The 23372-nt window shown below is 63.3% G+C and overlaps 1 protein-coding gene across 1 annotated transcript; it reads right to left on the bottom strand.

The window, feature by feature from the left end:
• Nucleotides 1–4409: 4409 nt before the first annotated feature.
• Nucleotides 4410–23166, bottom strand: LOC308636265 (nuclear pore membrane glycoprotein 210-like). Its single transcript, XM_081271669.1, has 20 exons — nucleotides 23013–23166; nucleotides 21467–21594; nucleotides 21221–21356; nucleotides 19741–19803; nucleotides 19472–19651; nucleotides 17453–17533; nucleotides 16384–16515; nucleotides 15875–16033; nucleotides 14695–14786; nucleotides 13380–13554; nucleotides 12120–12295; nucleotides 11359–11579; nucleotides 10829–10965; nucleotides 9003–9126; nucleotides 8618–8764; nucleotides 8091–8341; nucleotides 7524–7740; nucleotides 6632–6727; nucleotides 6455–6538; nucleotides 4410–5593 (listed from the first exon to the last, which is right to left on the bottom strand). The coding sequence occupies exons 2-20, from the start codon at nucleotides 21508–21510 to the stop codon at nucleotides 5493–5495; spliced, it is 2616 nt and encodes an 871-aa protein (XP_081127795.1). The 5' UTR covers nucleotides 21511–21594; nucleotides 23013–23166; the 3' UTR covers nucleotides 4410–5492.
• Between the last annotated feature and the right edge of the window lie 206 nt (nucleotides 23167–23372).

Below are 23372 nucleotides of genomic sequence, written 5' to 3'. Positions count from 1 at the left end.
TGTGCTCTGGGTCACCAACGTCCACCCCAGTTCCTCTCCCATGGGCACACCCAGCTGGCCCGTCTGCATCTGCACTTAGGACGCCTGATCAATTATCCATCTGGCTTCTGTTGGCTCAGTGAGTGACAGACGGGTGCTAGGAAGTGACTCTGGTGTCATGAACCCCCAGAGACCAGGGGTGGCTTCCCTGGGCCCCTGAAGGAGGGGAATGGACCAAGGTCACATCTTTTATTTATTTATTTACATTTATGTGGCCCGGAGGATGGAGCCCAGGAATCGAGAGCTAGGCAAGCACTGCCCGGTGCCCAGCCCCACCCAAGTTCACAAGCCCCCAGCACCGAGCACTTGCTCCTGACCGCGCTGCTCAGGGTCCTCGACACAGGAGCTGACCACTGTGTTGCTGTCGCTGATTTTTTTTGCTTTTTCTTGGTGTTGGGATTCAAACCAGGGCCGCATGCACTGAGCCACCCCGGTCCCCACACCCACTCCCTCTGCTAGCCAGCCTCCTGCCACAGGAGGGACACCCAAGTTAACCAGCTGCAAGGATGAAGGCTAATTTGGGCTCACGGGTTCCCGGACTTGGTCCAGGGTCCCGGGGCCTCCTGTTTGAGCCTGTGGTGCGGCACACCTCCATGGTGGAGCCCCCTTCTGTCACACCTCATGCTCCCGCCAGGGCCACTATGCCCTTCAAGAGCACGTCCCCAAGGACAGTCCTCTCACTAGCACCAACTCCCAGTAGCTCCCCAGAAGGGCCTCCAAGCCCTTAGGACATGGGCCTCTGGGGGCTTCTAAGATCCATGCTGGCTGGGCGCAGTGGTGTGGCCCGGCATCCCAGGGGCTCTGGAGGCTGAGGCAGGAGGATCGCAAGTTGGAGGCCAGCCTCAACAACAATGAGGCTCTAAGCAACTCAGTGAGACCCTGTCTCTAAATAAAATCCAAAACAGGGCTGGGGACGGGACTCAGAGGTCAAGGACCCCGTTTTCCCGAGTCTCCGCAGCGCCTTCCTCGCCCTCAGTGAAGACTAAATCGCTCCTTTTGCTCAGTGACGGCGGCCTCCCGATGAGGCTGCTAATGAGTCCTCCAGGAAGCTGCGTGTGCTAATCACACACGGCGTACAGCTTAGCGGGCGGGAGCCCATCCTCAGCCCACGGCTGAAGCCTGGTCCCCCCCTTTCCCTCCCTCATTAACTAATAAACTGTTTGCTTTATCTGATGTCAAAATCGCCTCCTGAGAACCAGTCATTGGGAAAAACACTCAGAGACGTGTGCATCCAGCAGGCACAGCTGTGGACCTGCAGAGTCCGGAGGAGCGAGGACGGGGGTCTCACTCAGCCAAGACCCCTGCCTTCCTGACCCTGGGCCTCAGTTTCCCCATCTGTGCAATGGGAGGGTTGGACGGGGTCACGGAGTAGCAAAGTTTTACTTAGGGGGCTGGGGTGGAGGTCAGCGGCAGAGGCTCACCTAGCACGTGTGAGGCCCTGGGCTCGACTCTCAGTACCGCCTGTAAATAAATAAGTAACATAAAGGTTTGTGCCCATCGACAACTAAAAATAACTTATTTAAAATAATTAGAATATATAAAGGCTCATCAGCAACTAACTCTCTATATAAAAATATAAAATAGTAGCCTCCATCAGTTTGCTCTGTGGGTGTAATAAGCTCCAGCACAGTCATGAGCAAACATATGGTGCTCAATCATTGTCAAATCTTCTCCTATCCTTTCCCGCAGGGGTCCAGCACAGACCAGGGATCCATATCAATCGGGAGACAGACATGTTGACTCATGGCTGTCACCCCAGCAGCTCGGGAGGCTGAGACAAGAGGATCAAAAGTTGGAGGCCAGCCTCAGCAACTGATGGAGGCCCTAAGCAACTCAGCGAGACCCTGTCTGTAAATAAAATGCAAAATAGGGCTGGGGACGGGGCTCGGTGGTCGAGGGCCCCTGAGATCAATCCCTGGTGCCAATATATATATATATGTAAATCCATGAACCAGACCGAGATGCCAACCCACGACAGAGCCCGGACCTTGACTCTTCACCCACTTCAGTACCATCTACCTGTGACACTATAGCTCCCCACGTCCAAGGGTGGACTCTGTCCCTCCAACCTTTGGTTCTGGATTCAGACTCATGGCTCGAGTTGTCCAGTTGAATGAAGGAGCTTCACTGTGAATGAGGACAACATGCCCCTCCCGGCCTCACCCTCCAGAGGTGGCCAGTGTTTCCACACATTCTCTCGCACCTGGGTCGTCACCATGGGAAAGACAGGAGGAGGAGGGACACATGGGCAAGGTGCTCTCAGCTGAAACTCAGACTGAATGTCAGCTGACCCCAGATATTGATTTTGGGGAGACTTTTGTTACGCGGCGGTAGTTGACTGATACATTGAATGCTAAGCTGGGCCCGTGAAGCTGTTTTAGATCTCTCTTTGGCTCTGACAAAGAAATAGCTTAAAAAAAAAATAAACATTTGGATGGAGAGCAGAGAGTGCTCAGAGGGAAACCAGAATGATCAATAAACAAATACAAGCTCATTCTTTTTTTTTTACCATCAAGGAATTTAAATCACTCATAAAATTCTAATTCCCATCTACCAAACCAGTAAAGATAAACACACACATATGGCGATATTGTGTGTTGGCAAGAGTGGTAGAAACAAAATCTTGTCCCCAGCTGGTGGGTGTTCAGATTGATACAATGCTTTGCAAATGTGGTAGCATCTACCAAATTGGTAATGGGCATGTGCCGTGACCCAGTGATTCTGCTTCTAGAGAAACTCCCGCCTCTGCACCTCTATTCATCAGCTTTGCATTACTGTAATGGATTACCTGAGAAAATTGACTTATAAAGAAAAAAGGTTTATTTGGGCCCATGGTTCTGGAGGGCCCAGGCCAAGATATAATGGCTTCCTGGTTACATCATGAGCTCAAAAGCAAAGAGAGAGAACAGGCAGGGTCCCACAGTCCCCTTTTTTTTAAAAAAAAATTATTTTCTTTTAATTGTAATTGGACACGATACCTTTATCTTATTTATTTTTATGTGGTGCTGAGGATCGAACCCTAACCCTCACATGGCTAGGCGAGCGCTCTACCGCTTAGCCGCAGCCCCAGCCCTATAAAATAATTTTATGGGAAAATTCTCTTAGAAATTATTTTCTTGCTGGGCATGGGGGTGCACGCCTATCACCCCAGCAACTCGGGAGGCTGAGGCAGGAGGATGGAAAGCTCAGCAACTTAGCGAGGCTCTGTCTCAAAATTGAAAAAAATAAATCAAAAGGGGCTGGGGAGCATTGTTTCTTAGGAAAATAATTTTTCTTTTTCTTTTATTTCTTGGGACCAGGGATGGAACCCAGGGATGCTTAAGCACTGAGCCCTGTCCCCAGCCCTTTTTATATATTTAGAGACAGGGTCTTCCTGGGTTGCCTTGGGCCTCACTGCGTGGCTGAGGCTGGCTTTGAACTTGGGATCCTCCTGCCTCAGCCTCCGGGCCACTGGGATGACAGGGGAGTGTCACCTGATGAAATAATTTTTCTTATGAAAACTTTGGGGCTGGGGCTGGGACTCAGGAGCAGAGCGCTGGCCTCGCAGGTGTGAGGCACTTGGTTGGGCCTCGAGGCTGGGCTGCTGACCAGGCCTCCCCGCCTCCTCAGCCATGAGGCACGTCCTGGGCCAGCCCTGTGCCAGGTCAAGGTGGGAACCTCCCGCCTGGAGGGGACTGGGGATGGCGAGTGCAGGCGGGCAGAGGGGCAGCCCTGCTGCCCAGGAGTCTGAGCGGGGCCCCTGCCCTGGGAGGCCCCTGTGTGCCCAGCAGCTCCAGTCCCACCCCCACCCGGGAGTGGGCAGGAGGCAGGGCTGGTCCCTCAGACCCTCCAGCCTGGCTGCTTGCCCACTCTGACCCTCAGTCTTCTCTTCTGTGAAATGGGCCCGGGGACAGACCCAGCCAGCCCAGGACGAGGACGGTGGCACCCCAGCTGCCAATTTGAAGGAGGCCGTGGGGAGGCCAGAGGGGGCTCCCGGGACTGGCTGCCAGGTGGGCGCCAGGTGAGGATACCGTCTTCCCGCCAGATGTCCGTGGTCACTTCTGCTCCCCGTGCCCACCACGTGGTCACCTGTTGACGTCTAGCGGCAAAGAGGGTGGGGAACCAGGTGTCCTGGGGACTCTTGGCCCAGCTCCAAGGCAGGTGGAGCTCAGACCCTGGGGAAGAAGTGAGGACCGACCTCAGGGACAGTGGGCAGCAGAGGCCCCTCGGCCGGGCGGGGAGCAGGAGGGCCCAGGAGCTGCCGAGGGTCGGGGGCGAGGAGGGCAGCGTGGCCCTGGGCTCCCTAAGGGAGGGTACCCTGGCCACAGTGGCCTGGGCTCGCCTGGGCTCCGGCGACAGGATATAGCCCTGCAGTGACCACAGCCTCGTGAGAACAACCACAGAACTTTATTGACCACACCAGGAGCCGGGCTCCGCGACATCCAGGTCGTCAGTGTGAGCTCAAGTAACAGGCAAGGCACAGAGGTCCCCGTCCCCAGCTGCAGAGCAGTCAGTACTGGGCCCAGCCCCACGGTGGGCACCCACTGGACCCGAGAGGCTGAGCGCTCAGCAGACACGTGGCGTGCAGGTGTGGCTGGCTCCAGGCGCACGGTGCACAGCCCGGATCCAGGGCCTGCCCTCCCCGGCCCCAGACCTGGAGGAGGCGCTGGGCACAGCGGGGTCTGAGCTGTCTTCTGGTGGCGTCCCCTCCTGGAGGGCAGGTCCTGGGCGGCCGCCCAGCCTCCTCGAGGCCAGGGTGGGCTCGGGGCCCCCAGGAGGCTGCCAGGCAGTGCAGGGCGGGGGAGGGGATCTCGGGCAGGAGGGGACACGGCGGCGGAGGGACACTGCAGCCGGGGGACACCGCGGCTGTGTCCGGCTCAGGTGGGCCGAGGTATTGAGCGCGGCACAGGAGCGGCAGGGACGCTGGGTCTCTGTGCTAAAGGGACAGCACAAGGCCCCATGGGGCTCAAGGACACTCCAGGGACGGCTCAGGGTGTCCTGGGGTGGGGGGCAGAGGTCACGCGGAACCAGGAGTTTCTACAAAGACGCAGAGCCACTGTCACAGTGGCCCCCGGAGGGGACGGAGCCGCCCCAGGTGCCTGGCTCTGGGCTCTGGGGTCCAACTGGCTCGGCTCCTGGTGGCGGCTGGGGACAGTTCCTGAGGTGGGCGGGGCTGGCCCAGGACACGGCCGTCCCTGGTCCCTGGTCCCTGGCCTGTCGTAGCAGCTGCCACAGGGAGAGCCCTCACGGGGGAGGAGACCCACAGGCCAGGCGCCCCACAAGCCCTAGCGTCACCAGGGAGCCCTTCCCTGAGACCACGAGGGTGACACGCGGGTGAGTCGCCTTTAGCGACAAGGAAAACAAACACGAGGGTGTCCCAGCTCCTGGTGGCCACACGGAGTGGGCCGCAGGGCTCGAAGGAGGAGGGACACAGCACACTGACCACGGGCTCCTACCCACGGGGCGCTCTGGAGCTAGTGGGAGGCGTAGGCTGGGCTCCAGAGCCCCGAGCGGGGGCTGCCTCTGCGACCAGGAGGCAGGGCACTGAAGGAGGCCAGAGAGGAGGCCGCTGGATCTAGGGAGGAGGGAGAGAGAGTGAGCAAGGGAACCTCTGGGGAGTAGACGTGTCTCCAACACTCTTAAGCCAAAACAAGCATTGATGAAGCGCCTGCTGCATGCCTAGGACACTTTCCTGATGAGGCCTGAGGCCTCCAGGAGGCAGCAAAGGGAGATCCTCAGGGGTATGATGTGGAGAGGGCGGACGTTGAGATTGTGCAGTGCCCAACCTGTGCAGCTGTGCAGGGCGCCCGTCTCCTGTTCCTACGCAGGGGCTCACCCTCTGTAGTTATAACCCAGGAGCCCCTGGGTTATTTCCCCACTAACCCTCTGGGGTGTGGACAGGCTTCCAGGGGTCCCTGGGTTTTCGTAAGAGGACATGCTTCTGTAGACAGAAGCACTCTTCCAGATGGGAAGGGGTGAGAGCCCACCGCGGGCTCGGCTATAAGGGAATCGTGTGACCGAGAGAGAGCTCGGCGTCTCCTAGGTCCCGTGTCACAGGTGAGAGGCGCGGCAGGGCAGGGGCTGTGATTCCAGGAGCCAGGACATGTGGGGCATCTTATTTCCAAGGAAAATGCTTCTCTCTATGAAACTCTGCCCTCGTTCAAAAAGTCCACTCCCCAGCCTCCACCCGCGGCTGCCCAGGGCCAGGCGCAGAGCCTGGCTGGGGGCCCCTGGGTGGCAGAGGGAAGCCTGCACCCAGAAAGGGCCACCATGCACAGCTGCACAGGTTGGGCACTGCAATGTGCTCCCAGAAGGATGTGCCTCTGGAGGCCTGTGGGGTCACCGGGCCTGTAGGGCCACCAGGTCTCAGGTCCCTCGGAGACAGAGGGGTTGTCAAAGGAATAGGCTTTGCGTATCCTCCCTCTGGGCTACTCACAGTGGGGACTGTGCCCAGGGCTGGCTCGGGGCGTGAGGACCACGGGGCCGGCGAGCTCCCGGGGCGCGTAGACCGCGTGGTAGGCTGCAGGGGCGGACGGGTCAGCGTGGTCAGTACGGTCAGCGAGGGTAGGGCAGGCGGCACCCCCACGGCACCCCACGGCACCCCCCGGCTCACCTATGACAGTGACGGCCGTCCCGGCCAGCAGGGTGAAGAGCGAGAAGAACAGGGCCTGGTAGGAGTCCAGGAGGTGCTGGAAGAGGCCAGCCCCGTCTGCGAGGGGACACCATCAGCAAGTCCAGGCCAGGGCCACCCCAGGCCCCGCCAGCCCCACCGCCCATGAGGGCCAGCCCAGACCGTCTGGAGGGTGGCCTGCCAGTGTCTGCCGGCCCCAGGATGCCCAGCAAGGCCACCAGGGCAGGGGACCCACTCAGATTCCACCCTGCGTCCCCTCCAGGTGGGAGGTTTCCCATGGTGACCTGGCCCAGGGCCGGCCCAGGATGCACCTCGTGGCTGAGGAGGCAGGGAGGCAGGGAGGCCAGGAGCCCAGCCTCGAGGCCCGGCCAAGTGCCCGCCGGCCAGCTGGGGAGGCCCCGTGGGAACCCGAGCCATTGTCACGCTGCCCGTGACAGGCAGCTCTGGCAATGGTGCCTGGGGACAAGAGGGTCGAGGGGTTTGGGAGCCAGAAACGGCTCAGGAGGGCGGGTCCCAGGAGGGGAGGACGCTGTGGCCGGAGCGGGGGTTGTGGGGGGTCACAAGTGGACAAGAAGCCAGGGCCGGTGGGGTCCTGTGGCCACTGCGGGGACCCAGGCCCATCAAGGGCCTCAGGGGGCCCAGCCGCCCAGTGACCCCGACTCTGGATACAACACTGGGGGGGGGGGGTGCAGGGGCCGGAGTTCAGTCCTCGGTGCCCAAAAAAAGGTGACTGTCACCTCCAGGGACATCCTGCACCTAGGACCCTCCAAGTCGGCATCTGACCACAGGTTTCCACTGACCCCCGAGACCACGCTGGCCGGCCCTGCCCCTGCCCACCCAGGTCCCTCCCGTGACATCCCGTCCCGACACTCACAGGGGCCAGCCCCCCGGCGATCCAGGACCAGGGCCACCGTCACCGGTATGCTGAGGACCTGGTTAGTGGCAGGGCTGGAGAAGGTCAGGGCGGTGGACAGAGGGCCCTGGCTGCCCGCCTTGGGGTCCGAGACGCCGACCGTGTAGGTGACGAAGCTGGGCAGCCCCGGGGACTTCTCCTTCAGAAAGGCCACCACAGCGGGGGACCCCGACCTGACCTGGGAGAGACGTCAGGCTGCGGGGACGCTCCACAGAGCCGCTGGCTGGGGGACCCAGCACACGGACAGACAAACCAACAGACAAACGAGTAATAAATACAAGTTTTTAAAAAGTCTGCAAAACCAAGCCAGGCACAGTGGCCCACGCCTGTCCTCCCAGCGGCTCGGGAGGCTGAGGCAGGAGGATCGCAAGTTGGAGGCCAGCCTCAGCCGCTTAGTGAGGCCCTGAGCCACTCAGCGAGGCCCTGTGTCTTAATAAAGTATAAAAAGGGCTGGGGACGGTCACCACATGGGTGGCCAACGTGAAGTCCGACTGTAGTCCCCGCGGACGCCCCGACCCCTCCGCTCACCTCCAAGCTGTCCAGGATCTCCGCGGCCCCGAAGACCTTGACCTCACGGCTGGACAGGTGGTTGCTCAGGAGGATCTCGGTCTGGTCCGCGTAGAGCCCGGGGCTGAAGGGCACCTCGGCCCCCACCTGCTCCATGGAGGCCTGGCCCCCGGCCACCGAGGCCATGACCACCAGGGGCGTCCTCCTCGAGCTCAAGTGCCTCAGCTGCCCGTCGGTCAGCCTGTGCATGGTGACCGAGCAGAGGTACTGGCCTGTGGAGACAGGGGCGTCTTGCTTGTCCCTGTCCCCCGCCTGCGCTGACACCCCACCCTGTCCCTGCCTCTCCTGACCCTGCACCGTCCTGCGGGTGCGGCGGTGGCTGAAGGCCAGCCTCCTGTGGGCACAGGAACGACAGAGGCCAGGCCCTGGTGGCACCGCACAGGACGGACTCCCAGGAGGGCCCTGGGCCAGGCTGGACAGTGGCCCCTGAGCCAGACCGTGACCACCGGGCAGCCCGCGGTGGGCAGAGCCCCTCAGCCCTGGCTCACCCAGTGTGACGTCGAAGTCCGGCTCGGCCGAGAACACGTCCGTCGCTGGGAGGTCGAAGACGTCCTGCTGGAACCGAAGGTGGCAGCCGAGGAGGGCCTCGGGCCGCAGGGCCGGGATGGCCGCCCTCTGGGCAGCAGAGCAATCGCCTGTGGACGGGCGGGGTCAGGAGGCCTGGCCAGCAGCCACCACACCCGGCCACGCAAGGCAAGGGACGGGTGGGCCCCAGGGAGGCGAGGGACACCGGCCAGGAGCAGAGTGTCCCCTGGGTGGGGACAGGTGGCTGGGCGCAGCTCGGAGGCATAGAGCCTGCCCATTCAGGGGTCCTGGGCTCTGGGTGGCCTCTGGGCTCAGGGACACCGGGAGCCACCTCCCCGCAGCACGGACCTCTCAGGTTAGAGCTTCTGTCTCCCACGGTGACGGTCACTCTGGAGGCTGTGGCCTCCTGGAAGCTGGCCTGGGCTGTGTGGACACGCCGGGCCACGATCCTCTGGGGGACACTGACCACGATCTGTGGAGGGTGAGGCAGCCGGTGAAGAGCCGCCCGCTGGCCGTCCATGCTGGGCCCCCCGTGACCCCCCCTGATCCTGTGGCCGGCGGACACCCGGCCCCAGGTGACAACAGGGCCAAGGCCTGTCCACCGGGCCAGCACAGCATACACTCAGTCCGCTGGACCTCATGACCCAGCCTGCGCCCCTCTCGACCTCATGGCACCTGTGACACCCAGATGGCCTTCCTGTCCAGGAGCTCCTGACCCGGCCTCGCAGCCAAGAGGACCCACTTCAGTCTCCTGACCTTTACTCAGAGTCATCAACCCCCACTGCAGGCCACAGGCAGAGGCCACACTGACCCCAGAGCCCAGGCACTGCCTCCTTCCAGGTCCCCAGGGGCCAGCTGAACAGGGCTGACCACCGTGGCCCCAGACAGGACACCCGGCCCTGGCTCCACCCCAGTCCGTGTCCCACTTGATGCCTGTGGCTGGGCCTCGTCCCCAGCCCTGCGCCCAGCCCCCGTGTCCCGCCCACCCTTGGGGACACCGGAGGCCCCAGGTTTCTTGACAGCCCCACGTAGAGACGCGACCCCCACCTGGACCCACTATGACCCCCACTGTGCTGCCCACCCCCTGCCCCGGCTCCCCTCACAGAGGGCCGTGTGCGCCTGGTCATCCACGTGGACGGGGTCACCCCAGCCCTGTTCCCTGTGGTCACCTGTGCTCAGCCGCGGGACCAGCTGCCCAGACCTGACGCCTCCAGGATCTGACCAGAGACTGGCCAGGCCCAGGACGTGCAGCCCTCCTTCCAGCAGCCACCCAGGGCCCTGCGCCCCGGGACCCTCCTGCCCCCGACCACGGCTGGGCCCTTCCAGGAGGCCAGCTTTGCCAACGGCAGGACACGCCCGGTCCCCGGCCACACAGGCACGGCACTCATGTGCCACCAGGGTCCACGCTGACCCGTCCTCAGCCAGAAACATGGAGCCAAAGGGTTGGTGCCTCCAGAAGGCTCCGAAGGTGACCTGGTGGCTTTGATCTGTGGGTGACGTCACATCATTGAGCTTCCCTCGGGAACCATTGGTGGCTGCTGGGCCCTGGTGCATGGGCACTGGCACCGACCCATGCGGTCACCTCCCGTCCCCTCCCTGCTCTAACATGGGGAGACGGAGGCTTGGGGACCACGGAGGCTTGGGGACCGTGGAGGCTTGGGGACCGTGGGAAGCTGTTTCCACCTCAGAGTCCGGGCGGCTGACCCAGCCCGTGGCACCCAGACGACTCAGATGGACTCAGGCAGCTCAGGTGGCCTTGGTGACTCAGGTGGCCTCAGTGGCCTCAGGCAGCTCAGGTGGCCTCGGTGACTCAGGCGGCCTCGGTGGCCTGAGCGTTTTTCTTAGGTTCCCCTGAGAGGAGTGGCCTCTGGGGAGGAGGCCCGGGGGTCTTGTCCCCCCTGAACAGCACAGCATGGTCACAGGGCACACGGCGCTTCCCTGCTGTCACCAGCCACCCAGGGACGACTCAGAGTGGATGCAGGACCGCACAGGCCACAGGTCACACCGTGCCGCAGCACGTGAGGGACCCGACTGAGCACTTGCAGGTTTGGGGACCCAGGTCCTGGCCGAGCCCTGGACACACGGTACTGATTTAAAGGACAGGTGTTCCCGGCCACAGGCCAGGGCGCTGCTGCCCGCAGAGGGTGGGCCAGGCCCAGCGCCCACTGCCCTACCTCCTTGTAGGTCCTCAGGTGCCCAGGGACCTCGTAGTGCACGGTCACGGACCCCGCGTCCCGGGCCACGGCCACCCCCGTCTTGGGGTCGACCTGGAGGATGCTGTCGGCTGAAGAGCTCCAGGTTCCTGGGGCACCTGGGAGGAGAGGCCCCATGTCACCCGTCCCCCCACGGAGGACCGGCTGCCCGCGACCTCGCCAGCCTCTTCCCGGCCCCTGCCCACGAGGGGCCTCGTGGTTCAGCCTCCCTGCCCGCCTCCGTGGCCACGTCCTGGTGGTCCCTCCTGGCGCACCTGCTCTGCGGACTGTGGCTGCCCAGCAGACCGTCCCCAGGGGGACCGTCCCCAAGGCCACCCTCCCCGGGTGCCCACTAGGGAGTGGCCCTGCTGCCCAGGCAGGTTCATCTCCAAAGCCAACATGGCCCATGTGGCCCTCTGGTGGCCGTTCCTGACCCCTTCAGGGCACCCTGGGGTCCCCCTCCCACCCTGGCAGGCACAGTGACCCCGAGACCCCCCGGTCGGCTCTCTCACCCTCGGGGCCGGTGAGCACGGTGGCCAGGCAGAGGACATCCCCGACCACCACGGTGCCGGGCAGCTCTGGAGCGATGGCCGGCAGGACGGGCAGCGGCACGTAGTCGGAGAGGCCGGGGTGCTCGGGGTCCCACACGCGCGGCAGCGTCAGGCCCACGCTGACTGTGCGCAGGATGCAGGTGTTGTTGGTGGTGCCCTTGGTGACCTGCACGAAGTCCTCTCTGGACACAGGGAGTGGATCAGCTGGACGGAGCCCCAGGGCCTCGCGGGACAGAGGCCACAGCCCCCGGCCACCCCGGGCCAGCACCGCCACCCCACACCCAGAAGGGAGACCGTGGCCAGGAGGAGAGTGACCCAAAGAGAAGGCCTCTGCCGTGGGACAGCCTCGCCACGTCCCCTCTGTGCGCCGGTGACACTGTGCCTGCCACGTGGCGTGACGGGTGCGCTAAACGGCTGGCCCTTGGAGAGCAGCTGGTGCCCGTCTCCTAAAGTCCCGCTCTGCCAGCTCGGCCACCATCTGTGGGAAGCCCAGGCTGCAGTGGTCACCTCTGGCAGGACGCTCCCTCTGCCGAGGCTCCCTCCCCCGGCAAGGTGGCCCCTCCCTGGGAAACCACAAGTGACCCCCAGAATAAAAACAGATTTGAATTGGACAGCACTGGGTCCTGCCGGTGGCTGAGCCCGAGTCCCCACCTGCCGCCGCGCTGGGTGGAACCAGGGGCACCCCGGGCGGGGCTGTGACAACGGTGTCACCCACACCCTACCTGTTGGTGGCAAAGCTGAGGACCGAACTGTGCGCGTGGAAGACGTCTCCAGAGTGGTCATGAAAGTGGACGGTGAAGGTCACGGTCATCCCCAGGGGCAGGGCCGCCAGGGCCTCCTTGTCCCGGATGTGCAGGACAGGGCTCATGGACATCCTCAGGTAGGAGACAGGGGACACCTGGGGGACAGGAGCAATACAATGACACCCCTGAGCCGGGGACGGGCCTCCAGAGCGCCACGCTTAGGACCCGGTTTCCGCCTCCAACTGTGCAGGCCAAGTCCCCCGGGTGCCACCCAGGCCACCCACGTCCAGGACCTGGAGAGACCAGAGCACTGTGCTCCTTGCTTAAGCACCACCGGCTATCACCTGGCTCTGGGGGCACGTGAGGCGGGAACAATGCCCCTTGACGGGCCCCAGGTGACGGAGGAACCCGAGTCCCATAAATCGCAACTCATCAAATCTCTCTGGATCCCAGGCACAGATCTCCTGGCCACAAAGCCACCCTTCCCAAGTCCAAAGTCACCACAAAGACCCAGGAGGCAGTGGCTGGTATACAGTTAGTGCTCAGCACGTGCATGCTGAAACAGGATGAGCACTCAGCCACTTTCATGAGCTTGACGAGTCTCATGGGGGGGTCTCCGGCACGTGCACAGCATTTGGTCAAGGATCGACCTTGGTTGTCCCTGGGTGGCCCCCGCAGGGGCTCCACTCGCGGGGGTGGCCACGTTAGGGATCAGGCAAGGCAGGCAGTGCACCCGTGGGGTCGGGGCACCAGCCCTGGGCCCCCAGGCTGACCGAGGCCCTCACTTGACTTGTTACCCATCTATGAAACAAGGTGGGTGGAATCGGTGACCTCTCGGGGTCTTTGGCTCCAACGGCCACACACCTGTCCAAGATTTTGTCCCTGGGTGACTCTTATGTAAATCCCTATCCACGGTTTGCAGCTGGAGAGTGAACACATTTTTTTTGTGTTTGTTATCGGGAACTGAACCCAAAGGTGCTTCACCCCTGAGCCCTGTCCCCAGCCCCTTTTTGCATTTTATTTAGAGACAGGGTCTCGCTGAGTCGCTCAGGGCCTTGCTAAGTGGCTGAGGCTGGCCTCCACCTGGCGATCCTCCTGCCTCAGCCTCCTGAGCTCCCGGGATCACAGGTGTGCACCGCGGGCCCCCGGCTGGGTGAACCAGTTTTACACCAGAAAGAGGAAACACGAGCCTCTGAGCTTTGCATTTTGTCATCCAAAACAGGGCCAAGTGTCACCCACCTTCACAGCAATGATGATGGTCTGGTTGGCCCCGAAAGGCTCCTGAGCGGTCACTTCCACAGTGGACGTCCCGATCACAGAGCCAGACACCAGGAAGCCCCTCTCATCGGCATGCACCACGGGAACCTTCTCAGGCCCCTCCAGGACACGGTAGCAAAGAGCCGCGGCACCGTCCCTGGGGGAAGACATCTGTTTCTACAGATGGCTGCGGCGGGGGTGGGGGACGACTCGGCCAAGGGCCCTGGTCGATGCCTGGAGATCGACCATCTGCCTGCAGCGCGGTGTGTGCCGTCGCCGTCTGCGGCCTCGTCAGCCACCCCCAGGAGACCTAAGCCAGAAAGCCTCTGGCTCTGAGGACAAGTGGCCACGTCAGCTCGGAAAGGGGAGGCCGAGTGCCCCGTCCTATTTCTGGGGCCGCTCACTGGACCCGGAGAGGGGTCACGGACACCGTCAGCAGGCGCTGAGCCCGGGGACGTCCTGTGGTGTCCTGCGCCCTCCAGGTGGTCTGGGCCGTGTCTCTTGCTGGCTGCCTCCTTAGCTCCCCGCTCAGAACCCGCGGGGCTCCAGGGGTCCTCCAAGGCCCCCGGGTCAAGACCTGAATCTGGGCAGGGGCTCCCCTAAATCTGGGGGCCAGCGGCTCTTACTTGAGCACTGGCTTGGCCGTATGGCCCCTTTCTTGATAGGCTCCTGCTGTCACCCCATGTCACCTCGTGCCATTCACCTCTGCCTGCATTCCTGGGGCCTAGCACAGTGCTGGGCACTGAGTTACTTCCGGCTGAACACTCCCTGGCTGTGTGTTCATAAAACATGGAACTCGGCCCCCGGGCCCTTGGCAACCGTCATTCAAGCGCGAGTGCTCCTTAGGAAAAGTGTCCCTGTCCCTGTGAGGGTCAGGTGGGAATCACGTCTGCTCAGAGCCTTTAAAGATGCACTTTTCGGACGTTAATGTGCACAGCCACCGCCCGGGGACCTCATTACAGGGCAGCTTCGTCCTTGCGGGTCTGGGCAGGGCTGCGAGGCGCACTTGACCTGGTCCCAGGTGAGGTCACTCTGGTTAATTCATGGGCTCCTCTGCTGAGTCATTTGAAATATTTAACAGTCCAAGTTGGAACTTGTTCCCCTTTTCAACCCCGAGCTTCCCCCGTGAGTGGAAGATGTTTCTAGGCTGCGGGAAGCGGGCGGCCCCCGAGGAGACCAGAGATGGGCAGCGGCTGCCCAGGCCCAGCCCAGTGCCCAGAAGGCCCCCGGGGCGTCCAGATGGGCATGGGCGGGGGCAGCTCCCAGCCCCGCTGCAAACAGGAGCCGGGACACGTACCTGTTTGTCTGCAGCTTGATAAACGAGTTGGGGGACATTAATATTTGTTCTGCTTCTATCTCGGGGTTCAGCAGCCGCAGCTTCTCGAAAACCTGGGAAAGAGGGTGAGCTGGGTGTCCCATGGCACGCCCGAGTCCCCTTATCCACCAGTGGGGGCTGGGGGCCAGGACCAGACCAACGGCAGACCACCTGCCCCACGGCCGGGGACACATGGGGCTGGTGGCCCAGGAGCAGCAGCCGCCTGCACCCCGTGGGAGCTGGGCCACCCGCCTCTCCCTCAGCCTCGGCCTGTGTCACAGAGACTCCACAGCAGGGAGATCAGGCCCGCAGTCCTGCTCGGGGACCCCTGCCCCTGAGACATCCTGTCCTCCCTGTCGCCATCTCAGAACAAGCGTCTCTCTCTGCTGTGGCCCGTCCGGCTCCCTCCCCTCTGCCATGCTCCAGGGCTCCCGGAGCACACGGGGGCAGCAGGACTCCTAAGGAGCCCACCACCTACATCCCCTCTCCCAGACTCGGTAGGGCAGCTGGCTCCCTGCCCCCTAGGCAGCTGGTCCTTTGTCATGAGGCCCCACCCAAGGCCTGACTCCTGACCACAAGCAGGGCCCATCCGCCCTCCCCTGAGCAGGCTCCTCCCTCCCCTGAGAAGGCTCCACCCTCCCCTGAGCAGGCTCCATCCTCCCCTGAGCAGGCTCCGCCCTCCCCTGAGCAGGCTCCGCCCTCCCCTGAGCAGGCCCCACCCTCCCCTGAGAAGGCTCCTCCCTCCCCTGAGCAGGCTCCGCCCTCCCCTGAGAAGGCTCCTCCCTCCCCTGAGCAGGCTCCTCCCTCCCCTGAGCAGGCCCCGCCCTCCCCTGAGCAGGCCCCGCCCTCCCCTGAGCAGGCCCCGCCCTCCCCTGAACTAGGCCCAGCTGCTGTTCCTGGAACCCGCAGATGGTTCCTGGTCACCAGGCCTTTGCTGCTCAGATCTGCTGCCAACCCTGCCACCGGCAGAATCCCTGCACGCAGTCTGGTGACACCACCCTTGGGCTCTCCCCAGGGTGACACACTCCCCCTCGGCCCGTCCTCCCCAGGCAGGCGCAGCCCCTCAGTGCAGGGAGGGTCCCCCACACCAGGGGCCCAGCCCCGAGCTCTGGGCCGGGTCCCTGCGCTGTCTGCTGCCCTCACGGCTGTGTCCTGTGTGTACCTGGACCTGGATCTCGTCTGAGAGCTCCTTGGCAAGGCCGTGCAGCTGTCCCGCCGAGGGGTCCAGGGCCTTGACCACCACCCTCAGCCCCGTGCGGCCCTTGGCCCGGCCGAGCAGGCTCATGGCGAAGTTGTACTGCGAGGGCAGGTGGATGGACACCTGGAAGGCAGTGAGGGGCTTAGGGACAGGCCTGGGGGCACCCTCTTCCCCAAGGCCACTGCCCTCAGCCGGGGTCAGATCTGCTGACCCAGGGCCACACAGACGGCAGTCACCCACACAAGGCCACCGGCCACTCTGCATGGTGCCTGGGATGCGGGGTCACTGAGCGGGGCCTGGAGCCCCGTGTGTGCATGGGAGTGTTACGTGGGGGCTGCTGGCTTTTGTGGGGTCCCCCACAGGGCCCGCTGCAGGACGTCTGTGATAAGCCACACGGCCTGTGTCCCCTGCCCTGGGAGAGGCTCCCAGGGCCCTGAGGCCGCCCGCCCTCCGGGAGGCAGACTGGGCCCTACCTCGTGGTGCCGTCCGCGTAGCTCCAGAATGTCGCGCTTGGTGACCGACCAGTGGAAGGTCAGGCCGGGCACGGCGTTTGCAAAGGAGAAAGGGCTCTGGTTGTTGGTGATCCCGGTGACATAGACGGGCATCTGGGGGCGGGAGAGCCGGGCCTGTGAGCACCTGCGCACCCAGGCTGGGGACCCTCCTCCAGGGGCTCTGCCTCTCTGCCCACGTCCACCCTGCGCGGACTCGGGCTGGACACAGGTTCTGGGAGCCCTGACCAAACACCAGATAGTCCAACCACCGGGGACCAGCCTGTCCCTCCCTGCCAGGGGGCTGTGCATGACCAGGTGCCTTTCTGGAAGGAGCCCTGGGGCTGTAGGAGGCCTGTGGACATCCCTGGCCACTCAGCCCACGCTGCCCGAGGTCCGCACCCTCCTGCTGACCCTCCCAGGCCAGCAGGGGCCTCTGTCTGTGGGGCGTGGGCACAGGCAGCCCGGCTCCTTCAGCCTGTGGGCGGGCGCAGCTGGCCCCCAGCCCGACTCCAGGTGGCAGACTGGGGACACGCGGTGCAAGCCACACCCGCAGCCAGCTGCACAGGCCTGAGAACTGTCTGACCTCACCCTGGGGATGCTGGGGACGACCCCAGGTGCACGGGAGGACACACGGGCCCCTGCACCCACAGGGCGCTTCACACGAGGGACGAGGGCACTCTTAGGTCTTGGTATTGGCAGGGACTCCGGGAACCAGGCCCCCTGGGTGCCAAGGGGCAGCATCCCTGGCTGTGCACATGAATCGGGCTGTCCACGTCCATCCGCTCACCGGCCAACCTCACAGGTGCACGGGGTAGGGGCTCCTGCTACCCAGGTGCTACCCAAGGTGGAGGATGGGCAGCCTCGCCCTCAGGGAGGAGGCCGAGTGGACCCCGAGGGGAGACGCTATGCTCATGTTGCACGCCACCCCACCCCAGGCCCAGAACCGAGCCTGAGCTGGGTGCCATGGACACCTGGCTCTGGCCCAGGGAAGTGCCCTCACAGTGGCTTCTTCAGAATCAGGACACGGAGCGCCATCCCGACCGGTCCTCACCTGGGTGCCTGTCCTCATGCGCGTGATGGGTGCGCGGATCCTCACCGCCCGCAGCTGCACCACCTCTAACTCCACCAGATCCTGGGAAGAGACTGGGCTCAGGCTGCGGGCACTTCGGAGTCTCCACCTGGCCCCTGAGCCTCCCTTGAGGCCCAGCGGCCCAGCTGACCCACGTTAGCACGGCAGGCTTGCTGGGGCCTGCTCTCTCAGTGGGTGGTCCTCGCAGGATAGGTCTCTAGGTCCTCCCAACCCCAAATCCAGCTCGTCCTTCTCCCTGACTCAGGACACAGGGAGGCACACAGGAGCCACAGGGTGCGGTGAGAACAGACTGCATATACTCCCACATCCTCAACTCCATGCTCCTCTTGATCTGACCAAATGCCCACTTCAGTGGCCTGCTGACCTGAGCAGCTGACCTGGGCTGTGCTCAGGCTACTAACCCCTCCAGGCCTGCTGACAGGCTCAAGGGGACCCTGTACCTCCAGACTGCTGTCAACCCTGGGCACTCAGCTGGTCCTGAAAAGCACTCACTCTCTTCCCCCCCACCCGGGTCCTCCCTCTCTGGTGCATCTCCATTAAGAGGCCTGATTCAGAACTGGGGTTGGACAGCTGGTCCTGGAAGCTTTGACCAGATGCAGCTCGACATGGACGTGGGTCCAGGAAGCCAGGGGGCCAGCCAGGCCAGGCCACAGGGAGGAAGGGCGGTGGGGAGGGGGCAGGGTTGTCGTCCTCTGTCTGGCCCCAGAGAGAGGGAGCCGGGTCCCTGCCCTGGAGAGAGAAGCCAGCAAGGCGCCCGGGGCCTCTGGACCCGTGGAAGCTTCCGGGCGCTCAGGGCTGGCGTCCCCTGCTGCTCACAAAGCCTCTGGGGTCACCCGGATGCTTGGAAGCCCGCACTGAAGCTGCATGCGGAGGAGTCCATCGATGGACTCGTGGTTGGATCAAAGTCCGCCTGGGAAGCAGGATCACACGCCCTGAGCTCAGAGGGCTCGGGCTGCTCAGAGGGGACCCGCTTCTGGGTGAGGGACACCAGCTGAGATCTGAAGAGGCCCTTGTCCCCGGTGGCCCTACACGTCCCGGGGGCTGTCCTCAGCCCCCAGCGCTCAGTGTGGCCGGCAGCAGGGACCCAACCTGCACCTGAGGGCCTGGGTCACCGCGGGTGAAGGATGCCAAGGGGACCCAAGGCCTCTGGGGACCCCCTGAGCCTCTCATAGCCGTGGAGATGACCCGGCCTCCGCTCCAGGGGATGGAGGTGCCCGACCCGGGAAAGGCAGCGGACCTCAGAGGCTGACCCCCGGCCTGGAGCCCCCCACGCAGGCGGGGCAGGTGGCCCGCCCAGCAGGGACAGCTGTCTGGTGACCAGGAGGAGCAATCAGGACCTGTCCCCCCAGCAGAGGCTTGGGGACGCCCAACTGTGGCAGGTGGCTCAGGGTCCCTCCTGGAGGTGCCACCCCTGACTAATTCTCAATCCGCCACACTCGGGGCACGACCCTGAGCGCGCGCACACTGTCACCCACAGAGTGTCCCCTCCTGAGCACGCGCACACTGTCACCCACACAGTGTCCCCTCCTCTGTCCCCGGCACATAATCAAACCTCACTGGAAACGAGCCAGCCAGACCGAGAGCCCGGCCACGTCCCAGACCTGCCACACGAGGACAGGGACACTGGCTGGTCACCCCGGGCGCCTCTCTGCAAACGGGAGCCAGAGGCACAGAGCTGAGGACCCAGGAGAGGACCGCGCAGGGTCCACCCATTGGGGGCACAGGGTGTGGTGGTGGCCTGGCCCCACGCGGGGCAGCGAGGACCCGGGAGCCTCGGCCTGCAGGAGGCACCCGGGGACAGGGCCCACGCAGACAGCTTGTCCCAGGAGGGGACACACAGGGAGGGCAGGTCCAGGGGGCAGGTCCCCAGGAGTGCCTGGCACTGCTGGCCACACGGGGCTGCCTGGACCCAGGGCACCGACCTGCAGGGCTCCCCACCCCAGGCGTGGCCGGTGCCGGCCACCACGGGCTCAGGGATACCTGGGAGACCACGATGACCCTGCCAGTGTCCGCGTCCGCCGCCTGCACGACGCCCGACACGGTGCCGCTGCCCACGGCCAGGCCACGGACCAGCCCTGTGCTGCCCACAGTGGCCACGCTGGTGTTGCTGACGGAGAAGAGGATGTGGGACTGCGGCTGGGGACCGCCCTCGGAGGTGACCTGCGGGGGCAGACGCATGGCTTCGTGGGCCCCTTCACCGCGCGTCAGGAACGTCCACCCTCGGGCCAGCAGAGGCCACAGGCTCCTACCTGCATCGTGGCCCCGATGATCAGCGTCACCCTCCTGGGAATCAGCCTGAACGGGGGGAAGACCTGAGGGGACGGCAGAGGATGGGTGAGCCTCGGTCACGGGGGCCACATGGGGTACGGCGCCCAGGCCTCAGGAGCTGGTGGGCAGAGGTCGGACGGCGACGCCGGACAGTGGACCGGCAGCCACGGGTGGCCGCGGGGCCTTGGTAGGATGTGCGTCCTCTGGCCCAGGACAGACCCACAGAGCCCAAGGCAGGTCCTGTGATGGGGACGCAGCCCTTGGGGGCTCACACGCGTCACTGTCTGCCACCTCTGGCTCCCAAGGTCCTCCAGATCCCTGAGGACGTGAGGAGCCCGGCGGCCATCTACTCCAGCATTCTCGGGGTTTCTGAAGTGCAAAGAGGGGCCAAGGGGCAGGCAGAAGGGACACGGCGCCCCCCACACGGCAGGTCCCCACCCCCTGGGCAGCCCCACAAGTCCCCGTGGCCATGGGAGCCGCCAGGATGCTGCCCACGGTAGGAGGGTCAGCCACCCAGGGCTGCTCCAGGGGGAGGAAGGTGACCGTCCCCTGGAGGCCAGCACCATCCCCTGGAAGCCTACTCCGTTCCCTGAAGTTCTGCACTGTCCCTGGAGGCAGGCATGGACCCTGCCAGCTTAGGACGCAGGTCAACAAAGCCCACTGGCCCCTGCGGGGCCAAGTCCCTTGGAGGGTCCAAACAACAGGGTGCTTTGGACCCAGCGGCCTTGGCTGTAAGGACCCGGCAGAGCCCCGTGTCACATGGAGACGGGGGCCTCAGGGCTGCCTTCCCCAGAGCGGCCTGCCCTGGGTGGCTCCAGGTGGCTCAGTGACCCCTCTGCCCGCACAGCTCCATGGCAGGAGCTCAGCTCCCAGGCGCCTGGGAGGAGGCTCAGGTCAGGTCGACACAGTGCGTCTGCCACTTCCCTACGGGCCACTCTCTGGGAACAGTTCTTGCCCCTCCCCTTGCCATGTGACAAGGCATGCCCCTCCTTAGGGCCTCACAGACTCCCTGTGTCACAGAGGGAGATGAGAAACCCTCAGGCTGGGCTCAGGGGCGCACACCTGTCATCCCAGCGGCTTGGGAGGCTGAGGCAGGAGGATGGCAAGTTGGAGGCCAGCCTCAGCAAAAGTGAGGCCCTGAGCAACTCAGGGAGACCCTGTCTCTAAATAAAATGCAAAACAGGGCTGGGGATGGGGCTCAGGGGTCAAGGGCCCCTGGCTTTAAGCCCTGGTTCCAAAAAGCAAAACCCCCAGCCACCTCCCTCCAGCGCTGAGACCTGCCTCCCGGCCCCAGGGCCGGGTAGAGACCGTCTCCTCAGAAGCCAGGACGGGCACACATTTTATCAGGGCCTCTCCGTGGTGACTTCCTGGTCTGTTGCTGGACCGTCCAGCCTGTCACCCAGAAGACACCCTCCCCCAGCATGGGCAGACCCCCACAGGGCGCGAGAAGGGCCGGTTTACTTCAATCTGCTGCGGGGTCGAGCTGATCCTCTGTCCCGCGATATCGGTCACGCTTGCGGTCAGGCTGGTCTGGCCAATGGCCGTGCCGTGCACCAGGAACGCAGCCGTGTAGCTGTCCAGGGCTTCGTCCAGGGCCCTGAAACAGACGGGCCGCTGGGTTTCACCTCCGGGTCAGGCCTGCCGGGGAGGGCGCAGTCGGGCCAGCACTGTCCCTGAGAAGCCCGCCTGGCCCCCCGGAGGACTCACACCAGGGTGATGATCTGGGACGCCGCCCGCAACTTGAGGTCCATGAAGGCAAAGTACTTGGTCAGGAAAGGCTTCTTGTAGAAGTCCAGCACTCGGACGTGGGCCTTGACCGTCTTCCCAATCTCCACCTGCGTGGGGGGGACAGAGGCGTGAAGGACCAGTTCCCTCAGGTGGGGACAGTGACCTCAAAACCAATGCCCTAGGAGCTGGCGATGAGTCGCCCGGGATGACCTCTCTCTGGACTAGGTCAATCAACAAACGAACACCAATTAAGTACTTACTGTATACAACAGGGCTTGGGGACACTAAGAGACATAAATTCCACTCCCTACTCTTAATGGATGAACCACGGAACCCCGAAAATAAGGTATAGCTTAGGCCAGGCTAGGTGGCATACGCCTGTCAACCCAGCAGCTCGGGAGGCTGAGGCAGGAGGATCGCGAGTTCAAAGCCAGCCTCAGCAACAGCCAGGCCCTAAGCAAATCAGGGAGACCCTGTCTCTAAATAAAATGCAAAATAGGGCTGGGGATGCGGCTCAGGGGTTGAGTTTTCCTGAGTCCAATCCTTGGTACCCCCATCCAAAAAAAAAAAAGAAAAAATATATAGATAGCTTATAACTCCATCATGCATTCAGCAGGAGCTCAATAAGTGCTCACCAACTGAACAGTTCACATCTGGAAGTGCATAATAGCAAGTGGGGGCTGGAAATGCTGAGCAAAGAAAAAGGAATCTAGTAAGCAAATGAGCAGCAGAAATCAGATTATGGGAGGAATAGTTAAGACCCGGTCGGGAATGTTAGCTCTTTAGCTAAAGATACTTTTTAGGTAAGTAGCCTAAGCTGCCTGAACATTTGCCTTTTAATCACCAACCGTTACACCCACTGGGTCAAACAAGGGGCTGACAGCAACCCCCTGGAAGCCTGGCGTGGGTTACCTCTGATATTCGGAGTCATAAAAATGTCCTGATGAGCTGGGTGCCTATAATCCCAGTGGCACGGGAGGCTGGGGCAGGAGGATTGTGAGTCTCAGCAATAGCGAGGCCCTAAGCAACTCAGTGAGGCCCTGTCTCTCAATAAAATACAAAAAGGGCTGGGGACGGGGCTCAGGGGCCGAGTACCCCTGGGATCAGTCCTGGTACCAAAAAACAATAATAATAATAAGATAAATAAAAAGTTTCCTGATGAGGCCAAAGAAAACCCACATCTATTATTTACCATTTTGCAAGAGCAATTGGCGGCCCTGAGCTCTCCCCAGGGTGGTGAAACTCCAGAGAAGGTCGGGGGCCCGGCTGCTGTGTAACCTACGGGCGCTGGAGGATGCGGGTCCCAGGCCAGGCTGGCTTAGCAGACCTCGACAAGGTCTATGGCTGAGCCCCGCGGATGTCGGCTGGATGAGGAAACCGGACAACAACGGAGATGCTACCACCCCCCCACCCCCCCACCCCCCCCCACCCCCCCACCCCCACCCCCCGTCCAGCCAGGGAGCTCAGAGCAGCCCAAGGGCAGCAGGAAGGCCAGCTTTGAGGAGACGGGGACATGTTCACTGACCTTGTCGACCACGCGGACATACAGCTCGTGGATGTCTGAGACATGGACGGTGGCCTTGGCCGGGGCCAGGAAGGGCAGGCACAGGTCATGGATTAGGACAGTGGCCAAGCCCGGGAGCAAAGGGTGCACCTGCAAGATGCGGGGAGGGCGGGGTCAGGCCCCCACCTCTGGGGTGCTGCTGCCTGGGACCAGCACTCGGAGGCAGCAGAGCAGGACATCCACAACCCAAGGGGTGTTCTGTCTACTTCCGTGGGCCCCACGGCCAGCCAGCAGAGGAGCTGGGGATGTAAAATGTCCGCACGGGGGATCTCAGAGAGAGCGTCTATCTCAATTTTGTCCATTTTACAAAGAGGAAAATGG

Source organism: Spermophilus citellus, assembly GCF_964194105.1.
Source record: "Spermophilus citellus genome assembly, chromosome: 17".
NCBI lineage: Eukaryota > Metazoa > Chordata > Mammalia > Rodentia > Sciuridae > Spermophilus > Spermophilus citellus.
The sequence above is the reverse complement of the archived record's forward strand: the minus strand, read 5'-3'. Positions and strand labels throughout refer to the sequence as shown.

Coding starts and splice junctions, on each gene's coding strand:
- LOC308636265 (XM_081271669.1), bottom strand. CDS start 21,510: ATGGACCTCAAGTTGCGGGCGGCGTCCCAGATCATCACCCTGGT. Junction 11,580..12,119: donor CTCAGCTTTGCCACCAACAG/GTAGGGTGTGGG, acceptor CCCTGTGTCCAG/AGAGGACTTCGTGCAGGTCA. Junction 8,765..9,002: donor CAGAAGCTCTAACCTGAGAG/GTCCGTGCTGCG, acceptor GCCCGTCCACAG/GCGATTGCTCTGCTGCCCAG.